Consider the following 17,965-nt stretch of genomic DNA (forward strand, 5'->3'; position numbering starts at 1 on the left):
AGTTGATTATATTTTTTGATGCATACCAATAAGAAAAAAAAAAAGAATACATTTTGTCATAATATTATTGTTTCCTGTGTAAGTCATGTTCCCTCTCTTCTCCTGAAGGTGTAGTGCCCACAGCCCCTGAACAGCCTGCAGGTGAAATGGAAAATCAAACAAAACCACCAGATCCAAGGTCTGATGCTCCTCCTGAATACAATTCTCATTTTGTACCAGGTGGGTTAAATATTCATAAAGAATATTCTCCTTTCCTAAAAACCATACTAATGATTAAAATTGTTTTTTAAGTTAACAAATTAATTGACTGATTTAATAAGTAAATAAATATTGGATGCCGATAGGGTGCCACATAGTTTACTATCTGTCAGTTAGAATATATTCCTATAGCCATAGGATTTACAGACTTTTAGAAGGAAGTTGTGTAAATATTGATGACATTCTCTCCATTCTATATGGAGATATGAAGAGAATGTTGTAAGGACACAGAAGGCAGTATCTGACATTTCGAGGGATTTGAGGAAAGCCCTGACTAAGGAGGTCAAGTTTTGCTGTCATGATAAAAATTTCACAAGCAAAGAAAAGGGGGAAAGGACTATCACTAGCAGAAAGAATCATATGTCCAAAAGTACAGGGTCATGAAAATCTGGTATGAGGCATGCATGAGACACATGGCAGATGTGCAGAGAAATGGAAGTGAATGGCCATGGGTGCTGATTAAGGAGCTTATCTTTCTGGCAAATATTTTTATAAGTCTGCATGCACTACTGGTGATGTCTTGGGAGAATGAATACTTATATAGTGCTAGTGTAAATGTGAGATATTTCAATCGTTAGAAAACAATTTGGCCAAGTTTAAAATTCTAAAAATTAAAAATGCCCTTACTTTTGGCCAAGGAAATAGTTTCAGTTAGTATTGTCTTTAAATACATTTTAATGACTTACATAATGATGTAGATACTGCAGTAATATTTTTAAAAAATATATATTTAAGTGTATATTTAGAAGTAGAAACCATTGCGTTATGCCCTGAAGGGGGAAAAGAAACCCTGATATGTACAATATAATGGCAAAAGGTTTTTTTGTTTTTTGTTTTTTTTTTTTTGAGACAGAGTTTTGCTCTTGTTGCCCAGGCTGGAGTGCAATGATGCGATCTTGGCTCACCACAACCTCCGCCTCCAGGTTCAAGCGATTCTCCTGCATCAGCCTTCGGAGTAGCTGGGATTATAGGCATGCGCCACCACACCCAGCTAATTATTTTTTTCAGTAGAGACAAGGTTTCTCCATGTTGGTCAGGCTGGTCTCGAACTCCTGACCTCAAGTGATCCTCCCACCTTGGCCTCCCAAAGTGCTGAGATTACAGGTGTGAGCCACCGCGCCTGGCCAAAGGTTTTTTTTTTTTTGGCTCTAGGCATATGATTCATGCAGCTTAGGTGGCTTCTGCACCTACAGTGTTTTCTGAAAGCATCAGGATTTCCTTTTTTCTCTTTTCCTAATGTGTATGTGTGTTATGAGGATCAAATGCATTATAACATACTGCATTAATAGCTCAACCTCTCCTAAATCAAGGTATTAACAATTAAATTATTAAATTATAATCATGCTTTATCTGATAGTTTCTCTATATATCACTTCAGTGACTTCCAACATGATATACAAGATCTATCTTGTATTTACCAATTACTCTATATCCAAAAACCTGGACTCTACTAGAACAGAAACTTCACCATTTCTGAGAAAAACCTTGGTTATACATCATGTTCTCATCTGATAAAGTATATGTCTATTCTTCTCTATATCAATAATTCAACAAGAGAGTAGGCTACATTCTTCAAATTAAATGACAAGATAAGTTGTAAAAATATTATAGTTCAGACCACACAATTAGTCAATTTTCAGTTATAAAATATAGCAAAATTTCGCTCTGATCGCCACCTAGTGGCTAGACTGTAAACTTACACAGACTGACGAAAATTGTCACTGTGAGTCAAATTAAGAATCTTGAAATCTGTACTTGAATTATGTAGTGTTAATGAATTTATCCAAATTTCTTTACATAATTTCAATTTGCATTATGGTGTTGGATATGTGTTCCCACCAAAAATAATTTTATCCACCATTCTTGTTTAAAAGAATAGTTAAAGAAACCTTTGTTATATTTAGTATTAAAGAGAAAATGGCATGATTTCCTGATGTTCAAAATAACTAGGAAAACTCAAATCCTATCAGGCAATGTTTCTTACACCAGTATTCATACGACAACACTCCATAACAGAGGTCTTTATTTACATAAGTCTGAGATGCTATAATTACACAAAGTAAAACATATTTTGTTTTGTTTTTCTTTGTTTTCCTGCAGAAGCAATCAGAACTCTTATGAAAACTTCAAAGCTTAGAAGAAAGTATAATGTACCAGTTTCCCACATATAACTTTATCATATTTTTTCCTTCTTTTATCTCTGGATAATACATACTTATAACAAAAATCGTTCAATTACATAAACGTGTATTTAATTTTAAAATAAATATAAATTTAATTTTAGAAAATATAATCTCCATATGAATAGCCTCAAAATCTAAATAGTGATTTTTTTCTGATTTATTGATCTTCAAGTTTTATAACATGAGGTGCTTTTATATTGAAAGTACATGGTAAATTAATCATTAATTGAAGTGATATAATAATTAATATTCCTGATAATTCATATGATTTTTAGTTGCATTGTTTTTAACAATGGTTAAAAAAAGAAGGTATGGATATCTGATTTCTAGTCCAACTTGGATACTCATAAATACAATTCTTAAAGGAATTAAAGTATATTCTTCATGACAAACTTAAATACATACTTTCCTTCACTTTTTTCCAAATACATTATACTTTTTTCTCACTTAACTCTAATTTGACATTGCTTCCTGTTACCATTATTTTTCCTTTAGTCTGCTTACTCTCAGTTTCTGTCAAAAACTGTGTCCCTACTCTTAAAAGCTGTTGTTCCCAGAATTATTTAGTCTACTCCCCTGGTCTTCCCTGCTCTTCCCTGTCTCCTTCTCTCTCCTCTCCCAGTCACCCTTCCTTTTACACACTCTTCTAAGTGATCTTGTTAATACTGAAGGTTTCCTTTTCCTTCATCACTTATCAGCTACATACCCACAGATCATGTCAGTCTGCTAGTCTCTAAACTTGCACTTCCAACCACCTATAGACTGCTTCTCATGAAAAACCATTGAATCTCAAACTCAATGACAACCAGCCCAACTTTGTTATCTTGCTTCTAAACTCTATTTTTTTCCTCCGTTCTTCCCACACACTAGAGGCCTGTAGGATCCCAAGCCAGAAACGAGAATCTTTTCTCATATCCAGTCCACTTCAAAGTCAATGTTGTATCTTAAATGTCAATTACCATTTCTCCACTCTATGTTCCTTTCACCAAAATCAGCCTTCCTTGCCTTCTAGCCAGACCTTTGCAAGTGCTTCCTACCTAATCTGACCTCCTTTATAAATAATTCTAAATGTAAAACTAATCACTTTACTTTGCATTTGATTGGCATAAAGTTCAAAGTCTTTCATAATCTTCACTCCATCCTATCTTTCTAGCCTTGTCTACTAAATCTCCACACACAGCGGTTTGTCTTGCAATAGTGAGCCTCCTCTATGCACCTGCTTGTTCTTGTCTGTTTGCCTGTGAAACCTTTCCCCATCGTGGAGATGCTGGCTAGGTCTAGTGGGTTAGCACCTATATCGTAGTATACCTTCTCTGCATAGGTTAGGTACCCCTCCTGTCTAATCCCTTAACACACTATGCATCTACCTATGATGATGCCAATTACTTGCTTTGTGACCATTCACCTTTTTTTATACATCTTTGTAGCCTCCACAGAACTTGCTGCCCTTGGAGATAGGCATGCATTTGTGTGTCTTTCTGTCTTATATTTCTAGCAGCAAGCACAGAAGCTGGTCCTTGAAATGGGCTTGAGGAATATTTCATAGATAAAAGAATCTTTGATTTATCTCATGACCTTGTTTTTTAGTGTTAGTAGAATTTCACGATTCCTGACTATTATGAGTGGCATTTTTATGAGTAACCAAAATGTCTTAGACTTCACCTTCAAAGACGACTGGCTTTCACAGTCTTGGTTGTCCCCAGACCACTGCATAGTCCCATGATGTCCCATGGAGGTGAAAGGGTAGAACTTAAGGACTTAAAAATAGCTGCTAGCTAGAGATGCCAATTCAGTGTATAGGCCCAAAGCCCTCCATAGAATCACGCCTGGCGTGCTCTTCTTCCTTGCCTCTGATCTAGGGGGAGTATTAACATGATGTATTTAAGGACATTTCTGCAGTCAGAATGCTGGAATTCTAATTCTCTTCCTTATACATCAGCTAGTGACATTCACCAAGTTATTTAACCTCCCTATGCCTCAGTTTTTTTCTCTATAAATTAAGGATAATAATAGTATCTACTATATAGGGTTGATGTAAAGATGACAAGATTTAGTACTTGTAAAATTGTTAGAATAAGGGCTGGAATATGATGAGAGCTCAATGAGTGTTAGTTATTATCTTTCTTTTTCTTTTCTTTTTTTAATAAACATAGCTTTCTCTAATAGGACTTTCTTCCAGATCTGGGTGGTATCCAGGACCCATTTCTTTAGGGGCTCTGAGAGAGACCATAATCTCCACCTTATCCCATTTAAGTGAATTTTTAATTCTGCAAGAGTGACCTTTTCAAAAACGAGCTGCCTATGGGACTGTCTACATTTATTTGTTTGTTTGTTTTTGAGACAGAGTGTTGCTCTGTTGCCCAGGCTGGAGTGCAATGGCGCAATCTCGACTCACTGTAATCTCCGCCTCCCGGATTCTAAAAGATTCTCCTGCCTCAGCCTTCAGAGTAGCTGGGATTACAGGCACCGACCACCACACCCGGATAATTTTGTGTTTTCAGTAGAGACAGGGTTTCACCATGTTGGCCAGGCTGGTCTCAGACTCCTGACCTCAGGTGATCCACCCACCTCGGCCTCCTTAAATGCTGGGATTACAGGTGTGAGCCACGGCGCCCAGCCGGGACTGTGTCTGCGTTTTTCAGGAGATGTCAATCCCTTCCCTACAAAGCTGTGTGGCGTTGCTCTTTGATTACAGAAGACAGAAGATTCGCTAGTCCTATAGACCTACAGTTCCCAAAACCGAGTTTACTTAGGGAAATGTAATACCATTTGTGGAGCTGTAACAATACAGCCCAAATTGGGCTTCTACTGTTGTAGCCTTGTTCATTTTTGCACACTTATCTGGACACGAGGTGAATCTCAGCTTCTAACATCTTTCAGCTCTCATCTGGACTGAAAATCCCATAATTTTTAGGCAGATACACAAAAAAACACATATACATACATATACACATATTACAAGGAAAATCAGTAATTTTCAGAAGGAAACTACAGTTTAACCTATATTTAGGTAAGATTTATTTTTTTCTTCAAGGTGGAAATCTACAGAGAAAGATCTCCAACTATAGTAAAAACAAGCACTTACATGATTATACATTGCAATGTTGCAACATTGTTTCCATCTTTTTCATTTCAAAATAGAATCTTTGCTTTCATTTTATTAGTTAAATAAAAGGATCTTTAAATCATTGGCTTTCAAATATTCTTGATGATAATCTAATATAACACATAGTGAACAATACATATATATATATATTCAATATATTTATATATAAGTAATACAAGTTTTACCAGACAATACTGAATATAAAGTGAATATATAGCATACTAATCATACAGTTTCATATTTTCTATTTTATTCTTCTCTAGTTGACTATATTTGCAAAATTAATATTTGAATTATTAAATTGATTTTAATGATCTATGAATATTTCTTCAGTTTGCAAAATGCTGTATCAAAACAGTGTTTCTCAAACTTAGTAGTTGATAAGAATTGGTGAAATATCAGACAAAAATATACTTGGAGAAAAAATTATTACTAGAGATGATGTTCATTTTATAATAATGAAAATGTCAATCATCACGAAGACAGAATGAGTATATACATATATACACATAAAAACAGTACTCCAAAATATATGAAGTAAAACTGGTAGAATTGAAGGGTGAAATAGATAATACAATAAATAATAGTTGGAGACTGTAATACCCGACTTACAATAATAGATAGAACAACTAAGCAGAAGATCAAAAAGGAAACAGAAGATCTGAACAACACTATAAACGAAACTGGGCACAACAGACAGTCTACGACAGACATTCTAGACATAATAGCATAATAGAACACTCTGCCGAACAACAGCATAATACACATTCTTCTTGAAACATACGGCATTCTACAGTATTGTGGTTAGGTCATGAAACAAGTCTCAACAAATTTAAAACAATTAAAATCCTGTAGAGTATATTCTTCTACCACAGTGGTAGAAGAATACTTTTAAATGACAATAGGGGCAAAAAAAAAAAATCACACACAGGGAAATTAGAACATACTTTGAGATGAATGAAGACAAAACACAGTATACCAAAACATATGAGATATAGCTGAAGAAGTGCTTAGAGGAAAATTTATAGCTATAAACACCTGCATTAAAAAAAAGGAAGATATCAAATCAGTAATCAAACTTTCCACCTTAAAGAAAAACCAAGCCAAGCAGTAGGAAATAATAAGATTAGAGCAGAAATAAATAGAAAAAAGAAGAATAAACAAAATCAGCAAAACCAAAAAATTGTTCTTTGAGAGGACCAACAAAATTAAGGAACCTTAAGTCAAACTGACCAAAAATAAAAATGAAAAAAAGCACCTCAAATTACTAAAATCAGGAATGAAAGTGAGGCTCTTACCACAGAGAAATTGAAAGTATCTTAAGGGAATAATATGAACAATTTATTGTATGCCAATAAATTAGGAAACCTAAACGAATGGACAAGTTCCTAGAAAGATACAATTGAAATTGACTCAAGAAGAAACAGAAACCCTTAACAGACTTATATAACAAGTAAAGAGATTGAATTTGTCATGTAAAACTTTTCCACAAAATATAGCTAAGGCCTAGATGGCTTCAATAGTGAATTTTGGCCAGGCACGGTGGCTCATGCCTGTAATCCCAGTACTTTAGAAATCCGAAGCAGGTGGATCACTTGAGGTCAGGAGTTTGAGACCAGCCTGACCAACATGGCGAAACCCCATCTCTACTAAAAATACAAAAATTAGCTCGCACGCACCTGTAATCCCAGCTACTTGGGTGGCTGAGACAGGAGAATGGCTTGATCCCGGGATGCAGAAGTTGCAGTGAGCAAAGATTGTGCCACTGTACTCCAGCCTGGGCGACAGAGTGAGACTATGTCACAAAAAAAAAAAAAAAAAAGAAAATTTTACTAAATGCTGCATGAAGGTTTTAATACCAGTCATTTACAATGTCTTCCATAAAAATGAAAGAATAGTGAATTCTTCCTAGCTAATTCTATGAGGCCAGTATTACCCAATTGGCAAAATCTGACAGATATCACAAGAAAAGAAAACTAAAGATCATATCCCTAATAAATATAGGATCAGACTTGCGCAACAGATTACTAGCAAACCAGATTTAGGAACATAAAAAAGGATTAAATGCCATCATCAAGTGGGATTTATCCCAAGGTAAGATTGGTTTATCATATTAAATATCATATTAAAACCCATCAATGTATGTGCTATTTTAATAGAATATAGTACAAAAACCACATGACCACATCAGTAAGCACAGAAGTCACACTTGACAAAATACAACATCCTCCATGATAAAAACACTTAAGAAACTAGAAATAGGAGGAAGTCCCTCAATCTGATAAAGACTACCTGTGAAAACTCACACCAAACATTATATTTAGGAGTAAAGACTGAAAACGTTCATTTCATCTAAGCTCAAGAATGAGACAGGGTATCTTTCTTGCCACTTCTATTTAGCATTGTACTGGAAGTTCTGGCCAGAGCAATTAGGCAAGAAAAAGAAAGAAACAAAACTATCTCCATTCGCAGAAGACATGATCCTATATATGTAAAAAGTCTAAGTTGGGTGCAGTGGTACACTCCTGTACCCCTGTAGTCCCAGCTACTTGGAGGTTAGGGTAGAAAGATTGATTGAATTGAGGGATTTGACACTGCAGTGAGCTATGATCATACTACTGCGCTTCAGCCTGGGTGATAGAGTGAGACCCTGTCAAAAAGAAAACAAAAAGCAAAACAAAAAAAAAACATATATACACACAAACAGCACAAACAGCGTGTGTTAGGATATAAGATCATTATACAGAAATCCAAATGTATTTCTATATATTAACAATGAACAATGTAAAAAAGAAATTGAAATTATAATTCCACATACAATAACATTAAAAATAACATACCCAGAAATAACTTTAATAAAAGGAGTAAAATATCTTTCATATTGAAAACTATGAAACATTATTGAAAGAAACTAACGAAGACTATGTAAGTGGAAAGGCATTTTACAGATTTGAAAAGTAAATATTGTTAAATGGAAATGCTCCTTAAATTGATCTACAGATTAAACACAATTCTTATCACAGTGGAATTTTTTAAATTGACAAGCTATTCCACAAATAATATAGAAATGTAAGGGATTCAGAATAGCCTAAACAATCTTGAAAAAAGAATGAGAGGACTCACAATTCCCAATTTCCAATTTACTATAAAGCTGCAGAAGTCAATACCACAGTACTGGCATAAAGATAGACATATAAACCAATGAGATAGAACTGAGAGTCTAAGAAGTAAACCCAAACATCTGTGGCTAACATTTTTGACAAGCATGTCAAAATAATTCAATGGGGAAAGAATACTCTTTTCAGCAAAGGATCTGAGACAAATGAGTATCAACAGACAAAAGAATGATTTGAAACTGTGTCTTGCCCTATACACAAAAACTCTAAATGAATCACAGATCTATGTGTTTGAAAGACCTATGTCTAAGAGTGAAAACTATAAAACTTTTATAAGATATAGATGTAAGTATTTATGTCCTTGGATTAGACAATAGTTTCTTAGATATGATATGACACTCTAAAGCACAACCAACCAACAAAAAATAAATGGGACTTCATAACAATTAAAGAGTTCTGCACATCTAAGGACACTATAAAAGAGAAAAGACAACCTACAAAATGAGAGAAAACACTTGCAAACTATCTGGCAAAAGACTTTTTGTCTTGAATATGTAAAGAACATTTATAATGCAACAATACAAAGACAAATGATTCAGTTTTTTGGGTTTTTTTTTAGGAGTCTCGCTCTGTCGCCCAGGCTGGAGTGCAGTGGCCGGATCTCAGCTCACTGCAAGCTCCGCCTCCCGAGTTTAGGCCATTCTCCTGCCTCAGCCTCCTGAGTAGCTGGGACTACAGGCGCCCGCCACCTCGCTCGGCTAGTTTTTTGTATTTTTTTTAGTAGAGACGGGGTTTCACCGGGTTAGCCAGGATGGTCTCGATCTCCTGAGCTCGTGATCTGCCCGTCTTGGCCTCCCAAAATGCTGGGATTACAGGCTTGAGCCACCGCACCTGGCCATGATTCAGTTTTAAAGTAGGCAAAAATATTTGAATAGATAGTTCTCCAGAGAAGATATACAAATGGCCAATAAGCACATGAAAAGATGCTGAACATCATTAGTAATCAGAAAAATGCAAATAAAAATCACAATAAGATACAACTTCATACCAACTAAGATGACTAAAATAAAAACAGACAATAACAAGTATTGGTGGAGAATATGGAGAAAGTAGAACTCTCATATTTGCAAGTGGACATGTGAAATTGTAAAGCCACTTTGGAAAACAGTTTGGCAGTTAATAATGGAGTTACCAAATATTTCAGCTCATTTCACTCTTAGCTAGAGAACTGAAAACATATGTCCACACTAAAACTTGTACATGGAGGATCACAGCGTTATTTATAATAGCCCAGAGTGAAAACAACCTAAATGTCCATTGACTGATTAAAGGATACCTAAAATGTGATGTATGCATACAATAGAATACTACTTAGCCATAAAATGGAATTAAGTTCTTATATGTGCTACAACATGGATGAACCTTGAAAACATGTTGAGTGTAAAAAAAAAAGCCTTAGAGGCCTATTGTATGTTTTCACTTACATGAATTGTGTAGATTAGGCAAATCCACAGAGGTAGTAGTGGTTTTCAGGGATTGTGGGGAAGAGGAAATGGAAATTACTGTTAATGGGTGTGGATGTTCTTTCTGGTATGATGAAAATTCTGGGTTTAGGTAGCAGTGATGGTTGCACAACTTTGAGAATATAGTTAAAACCACTGAATTGTGCAATTAAAAAAAAGGATTGATGAAATAAAATGTTTTGTTAATCTTAGGCTTTGCTGAAGAGATCCTGATGCAATAGATTGGAATGAGGCCCAGAATCTGGAATTTTAGTAAGAACTCCAGATTATTTTGAAGGACTTGGTATATTGAGCCACAATTTAAGAAACAATATGTTGGATTTTTTTTTTCTAAATTTAAACATCTATCTTTGAAAATCTGAAAAATCTAGTTCCATTTTTAAAAGTTGCCTTCATGTCTTGTCACCAAGGCTTCAGATTTTACAGTTCAAGTCTTAGGTAGCATTCCCTGCTAATAAAAAGTTGTTTTACTTAATTTAAACTAAAATAGATCCACAGTTGGACCCCTATATTTGTGAATTCTTCATCTATGGATTTACAAAAGTTTGGATTAAAAATATTTTAAAATCACAATTAAAAATGACAATAAAAATTATACAATAAAAACACGAAAACAATTTATATTAGCATTTACATTGTATTAGCTATTATAAGTAATCTAAACATCATTAAAGTATATGGGAGGCTGTGAGTAGGTTACATGCAAGTACCACACCATTTTATGTAAGGGACTTAAGCTTTTGTAGGTTTTGGTATTTGAAGGAGTCCTGGAACCAATCCTCCGTGAATATCAAGGGACGACTATACTGAAATCTTAACATAAAATATCTTGACTTACACAATTTATTTTGTTTTCAACCACAAGACATTATTCCTTAAATTCTCTATGACAGGAGAAAAACCTTTCTTTATCTGAGCCTGGCCTTCCTAACATTTCAGAGAACATCACTTGTGGGCTGCTGTGACTCTACTCCTCACAGGATTTCAGTTAGGGCTACAACACCTTCGCGATAAGTTAGGGTCTGTTGCATATTTCTGGGTAAACAACCAGGACCCAGTTATTTATAAATTTTAATTAATCTTAAAAACTTGGAAAGTGAAACAAAAATAAATTAACAATGATCAAAGTTATTCAAAAAATTCCTGGTAACCAGAGCTAGGTAGATATACAGTAATGGCATTCTCATACTTATTGTTGGCAATTCTTTGAATTTAAAATAGTGAAATGCAAAGTTACCACTGCCTATCTTAAGAGACCTTGATAAAAAAAAATCCTAAAGTCAAACATTAGCTGTTGTGTACTAATTCATTTTTATGAGTACTCTTTTTAAAAAAATATTTTATTTCCATAGGTTTTTGAGGAACAGGTGGTATTTGGTTACATGTGTAAGTTCTTTAGTGGTAATTTATGAGATTCTGGTGCACCCATCACCCAATCAGTATACACTGAACCCAATTTGTAGCCTTTTATCCCTCACCCCCTTCCCATCATTTCCCCTGAGCCCCCAAAGTCCACTGTATCATTTCTATGCCTTTGCATCCTCATAGCTTAGCTCCCACTTACGAGTGAGAACATACGATGTTTGATTTTCCATTCCTGAATTACTTTCCTTAGAATAATAGTCTCCAATCACATCCAGGTTACTGTGAATGCCATTAATTCATTCCTTTTTATACGTGTATGTATACGTGTGTGTGTGTGTGTGTGTGTGTGTGTATATATATATATATTCTCACATTTTTCTTAATCACTCGTTGATTGATGGGCATTTGGGCTAGTTCTGTATTATAGCAGTGGATTGTGCTGCTATAAACATGCATATGCAAGTATCTTTTTTGACTTATTTTCCTCTGGATAGATACCCCAGTAGTGGGATTGTTGGATCAAATGGTAGTTCTACTTTTAGTTTTTTAGGGAATCTCCACACTGTTTTCCATAGTGGTTGTACTAGTTAACATTCCCACCAGCAGTGTAGTTCCCTGTTCACCGCATGCATGTCAACATCTGTTATTTTTTTGATTTTTTGATTATGGCCATTCTTGCAGGAATAAGATGTTATCACATTGTGGTTTTGATTTACATTTCCCTGATCATTAGTGATGCTGAGTATTTTTTCATACGTTTGTTGGCCATTTGTATATCTTCATTTGAGAATTATCTGTTCATGTCTTTAGCCCACTTTTTGATGGGATTGTTTGTATTTTCTTGCTAATTTGTTTGAGTTCCTTGTAGATTCTGGATATTAGTCCTTTATCAGATATATCAATTGTGAAGATTTTCTCCCACTCTGGATTATCCGTTTACTCTGCTGACTGTTCTTTTTGCTGTGCAAAAGCTCTTTAGTTTAATTAAGTCCCACCTATTTATCATTGTTTTCGTTGCATTTGCTTTTAGGTTCTTGGTCATGAAGTCTTTGCCTAAACCAATATCTAGAAAGGTTTTTCTGATATTATCTTCTAGAATTTTTATAGTTTCAGGTCTTAGATTTAAGTCCTTGATCCATTTTGAGTTTATTTTTGTATAAGGTGAGAGATGAGGATCCAGTTTCATTCTCATACATGTGGCTTGCCAATTATCTCAGCACCATTTATTGAATAGGATGTCCTTTCCCTACTTTGTGTTTTGTTTGCTTTGTCAAAGATCAGTTGGCTGTATTTGGGTTTATTTTGGGGTTCTCTTTTCTGTTCCATTGGTCTATATGCCTATTTTTGTACCAGTACCGTCTTGTTTTGGTGACTATGGCCTTATAATATCATTTGAAATGATATGTGATACCTCCAGATTTGTTCTTTTCACTTAGTTTTGCTTTGACTATGCAGGCTCTTTTTAAGTTGCATATGAATTTTAGGATTGTTTTTCTAGTTCTGTGAAGAATGGTGATAGTATTTTGATGGGAATTGCATTGAATATGTAGACTGTGCTCTTAAAGCATGATAAAATGCTATATCCATTTAAGGAAATCTAGGTTCCTTGACAGACTTATAATGACAAAGATAATTCATCAGAACTCTGATTGAAGGTGGAATGGGGAGAAATGGTAGAGGGATAAGTGCTGTGGGCTGGATGTTTATATCCCCCCCAAATTCACATATTGAAGCCTCATTTCCCAATGTGATATTACTTGGAAGTGGGGCCTTTCAGAGAAAATTAAATCAAAAGGGTGGAGCCCTCATAATGGCACTCATGCCCTATAAGAGGAGGCAGGAGAGGGATTCTCTCTTTCCCTCTCTCTCTCTCTCTTCCCCTTCACTCTGTGAGCATATAGCAAGAAGATGAACATCTGCAAACCAGGAAAGGCTCTCACCAGGTTTGACCATGCTAACATTTGTCTTTGAACTTCCCAACCTCCTGAACTATAAGAAAGAAATGCTTGTTGTTTGAGCCACTCAGTTTGTGGTATTTTGTTATAGCAGCCCAACTGCTAAGAAAATAACCTTAAGAAATTGAATCTAAAAGAGGTCAGGATTGGGAACCAGTCTGAGAACTCGATGATGAAGATATGTACAAGTGATTGGATCAAGGCAGCCTAAAATATTCATTAAAAGCACCCCTTTGAAATAAGGTAGATATTATTTATGTAACCATAAACAATAACAATAGACATAATAACAAAAATTTGCAGGAGTAATTATATGTAGTAATTATATGTTAGTAATTAATCCCAACCTCATTAGGTAAGTTTATTATCTCCAAGGAGAAACCTAATTTATTAAGAAGCTAACATGTTGGTCTTCTAATGTTTCAAAACTTATTTTTGTAGCATTGAAATGGGAATAATTATCTTACAACGTTTAAAAGGATTAAATGAATTAATATGTAAATAAGTCTCCCTAACACATCGTTGGGTCATATGCAACAATGATCTGCATAAAGTGCAAATCAAAAATGGAACAAGTTGTTATATATTTAAGTGGATGTCTTGTGATCTATTTCATCTCATGTAAAAAGTTATGTTAACTTATAGTGTTAATGTATAACACTTTGAATTCTTTTGAACACAGGACCCCCTGGAACAGCTGTCCCTCCACCTGCAGGCTACCCAGGAGGCTTGCCTATGGGATACTACAGTCCACAGCAACCCAGTACCTTCCCTTTGTACCAGCCAGTTGGTGGTACCCATCCTGTCCAGTATCAGCCTGGCAAATATCCTGTGCCAAATCAGCCTGTTCCAATAACATGGATGCCAGGGCCAACTCCTATGGCAAACTGTCCTCCTGGTCTGGAATACTTAGTTCAGGTACTCCATGAAAATACAAATTATTTTCTTATGAAGTGTGACCATAGGGACCCAATAAAAAGAGAAAAAAAGCAGAACAGAGTGAATAAAGGTAGTTGGGTCAGTGATGACAGATGCCATTTGTGAAACTATAAGAATAGTGATACCAGTTTCAGAAATGTGAAAGAGAAGTAGCAAGTACAAGGATGTTTATAGTGGGATGAGTATATTTTCATGAGGATTTATGTTGAGCTTCAAGGCATACAAGATGTTTTCTTGAAAGAAGTGTACAAGTAGGAATCGAAAAACTATCATAGAGGATAGTTGTGTTATTTGCTTAGAAGTAAAGAGTTAATATCAATAAAAGCAGCACAAAAGAGAACAAAACACAACACAGTGTGTCAATTACTGAGTGCCTTAGCCCATTGCTTTTTACTACCACCCATTATTTTCATTAGCTACTCTTGCCACCCCAAAAAACATACAATATAAATAAAAATAATGAACCCTACAAAGAATATTTCTTCAGGCCAAGTTCCAGAGACCCCCTTTGTACAACACAGTAACTCCCTAATTAACCTCTATATAGATATTCTGCTGCCACCAGGGCATCCAGATCAAAAACTGGCCAATATGCAAAGTTTGTGTACAATTAGTTTTGTTTAAGAACCCATGTCTGAAACTAAAAAACCTGCTTAATGAAAATAAGATAAAGCTGGCAGAGTAGTTGCCTTTTATTTGTGGTGTTGATTCCTATGGTTTCAGTTACCCATGGTCAACCAGGTTCCAAAAATACTAAATGGAAAATTCCAGAAATAGACCATTCATAAATTTTAAATTTATTCTGAGTAGCATGATGAAATCTTGCACAGTCCCTCTCTGTTCTGACTGGCACATGTATCATTCCTTTGTCCAGTGTATCCACGCTGTACATGTTACCTGTAGTATACAGACCCAGAGTCACATAGTAGCCATCTTGGTTATCAGACTGACTGACAGTATCATGGTGCTTGCATTGAAGTAACTTATTTTACTTAGTTATGTCTCCAAAACACAAGAGTAGGAATGCTGGGAATTTGGATATGCCAAGGAAAGACCAAAGAGAGGCCATAAGGTCTTCCTTTCTATGTAAAGGTGAAGGTTTTTGACTTAATAATAAAAAAAATTCCTATGCTAAGGTTACTAAGATCTACAGTAAAATTAATATGTCCATGAAATTCTAAAGAAGGAAAGAAAAGTTTGTGCATAGTATATACAGGATTTGGTACAATCTGTGGTTTCAGGTATCCACTGGGGGCTTGGAAAGTATCCCCTGAGGATAAGAGGGAGACTACTTTATTGGAGATTCCATAGAACCTTCTGAATCTTTTTTGTTGTTGTTTTTAGAGAAAGGAGTACTGAAATACATTATAAAGAAGAAACTTCCCAATTCAATACTTACCTCCCCAGGTCGACAGCCAAGTATTTCCTGGAGATATGTCATTTCTCTTTTCAATTCTGTATATTGACAGGGACCCTGATAATCTTCTGTGCTGAAAACTATTTGTATAATATTATAGCATTGGTGTATAGAAGTCAATATAGTTGGATCAGCAAAATTTGGATTTTACAAAAGCCAAAATTTATCCTAAATTATTATTTGGACAAAATATTGACAAAATGTAAAGCCACTCATTCAGGAGAAGTGCTAAACATCTGCATTATTTCAGAAGATAATAAAATGTTTGTAGCTTATCAAGTTTAGAAAGTCTCATTTCCATACTTTGTGATAAATACAGAAGTTGTTCTTGGGAAGTTAACATCTTCTACAGTCAATTCTCTTTTCAAATTGTATAGCTTTGTTTATTTAAATATTAAAAACCTGTTTCTTAATTTCTTTAATGATTCTTACAGAGGTTAATTTAACATATTTTATGAATTGTCCCTTTTAGGAATGTTTAGAGTTAAAGAAATAAGTGAAAAAATAAACAAAACACAGATTTGGACCCAGACAAACCAGGTTTTTAATTCTATCCTACTCTCTAGTAACGCTAAAACCTTGATAAACTTTTCTAACCTCTTGCTGCTTGAATTTTGTCATCTATAAAATAGTATTATCAATACCTACCTTATCAGATTGTTAAGAGAATTTTTAATGAGATAAGGGTCACAATGTGCCTAATACTTTTTGAACATGTAGGGCTGTCCCAGTGGATGAAAGCTGTGTGGCTGTTATTAGCTTAAATACCTTCTTATGGGTGAATGCAAGACATAGAGCCAATCTCTTTCTGCTATCTACCCTAGTCTTTTTGAGCTCTCACATGAAGTTTACATAAATCTTTATCAAGGTTACCAAGAGTCCTAAAACATCCAAATTAGCACGATTATATTATTTCCGGAGTCTTGGCTTTGCCAGTGACTTTACCAATTTGTCAAAGAACTGCCCCTTAACAGACACGTATTACTGACTTCCAGGGAGGGACGTAATAATATTGAAATTAGGCCAGTTAATAACGGTGTGATGGCCTCTGAGTGTTCAAGTGAAAGAAACAATTTCACATCTCATTGTAAATAAAAAAGCTGGAAATTATTTAGCTTCATGAGGAAGGCATGTTGAAAGTTGAGACAGGCCAAAAGCTAGTCTTCTAGCACCAATTAGCCACGCTGTGAATGCAAAGGAAAAGTTCTTCAAGAAAATTGAAAGTGATATTACTCCACTGAACATATGAATGGTGAAAAGTAAAAGAGCCTAACTGCTGATATGGAGGAAGTTTTAGTGGTTTAGAAAGAAGATCAAGCCAGTCACAACATTTCCTTAAGCCAAAGCATAATTCAGAGCAAAGCCCTATCTCTCTTAAATTCTATGTAGGCTGAGAAAGGTGAGGAAACTACAGAAAAAAAAGTTTGAAGCTAGCAGAGGTTGGCTCACAAGGCTTAAGGGGGGAAAAAGGCACTTTTGTAACATAAAAGTGCAAGGTGAAGCAGCAAGTCCTGATGTAGAAGCAGCAGTAAGGTTTTCAGAAGATCCTAGCTATAATAAGATCACTGATGAAGGTGACTATACTAAACAACAGATTTTGAATGTAGATGCAGCAGCCTTCTGTTGGAAGAAGATGCCATCTAGGACTTTCATAGCTAAAAAGTAGAAGTCAACACCTGACGTCAAAACTTCAAAGGACACACTGACTCCTTTGATAGGGTCTCTTGCAAAACACTACTACTCACTGACAGCACATCTGGTCCCCGAGAGCTCTGATGGAGGTGTATAAGGAGATTAATGTTGTTTTAATGTCTGCTAACACAACATCCATTCTGCAGCCCATGAATCAAAGTGTAATTTCGATTTACAAGTCTTAATGTTTAAAAAATGAATTTCATTAGGCTATAGTTGTCATAGATGGTGTCATTTCTCAGATGGATCTGGGCAAAATAAATTGAAAACCATGTGGAAAGGATGGTCACCATTCTAGATGCCAGTATGGACATTCATGATTCATGGGAAGAGGTCAAAATATCAGCATTGAGAGGTGTTTGGGAGAAGTTGATTGCCGCTTTTTTTTTTTTTTTTTTTTTTTTTTTTTTT

General features: G+C 35.2%; 1 protein-coding gene across 5 annotated transcripts in view; it reads left to right on the forward strand.

Annotated features, from left to right (window-relative positions):
- The window catches only part of PLSCR4 (phospholipid scramblase 4), a 67,234-nt gene that overhangs the window by 37,745 nt on the left and 11,524 nt on the right, over positions 1-17,965 (forward strand). For all 5 annotated transcript variants that reach the window (XM_025377572.1, XM_025377575.1, XM_025377576.1 and 2 more), the window contains 2 exons: positions 109-219; positions 14,189-14,424. In XM_025377572.1, coding sequence (XP_025233357.1) covers positions 109-219; positions 14,189-14,424 — 347 coding nt within the window. The remainder of the gene's footprint in view (positions 1-108; positions 220-14,188; positions 14,425-17,965) is intronic.

Source organism: Theropithecus gelada, chromosome 2 (genome assembly GCF_003255815.1).
Source record: "Theropithecus gelada isolate Dixy chromosome 2, Tgel_1.0, whole genome shotgun sequence".
NCBI lineage: Eukaryota > Metazoa > Chordata > Mammalia > Primates > Cercopithecidae > Theropithecus > Theropithecus gelada.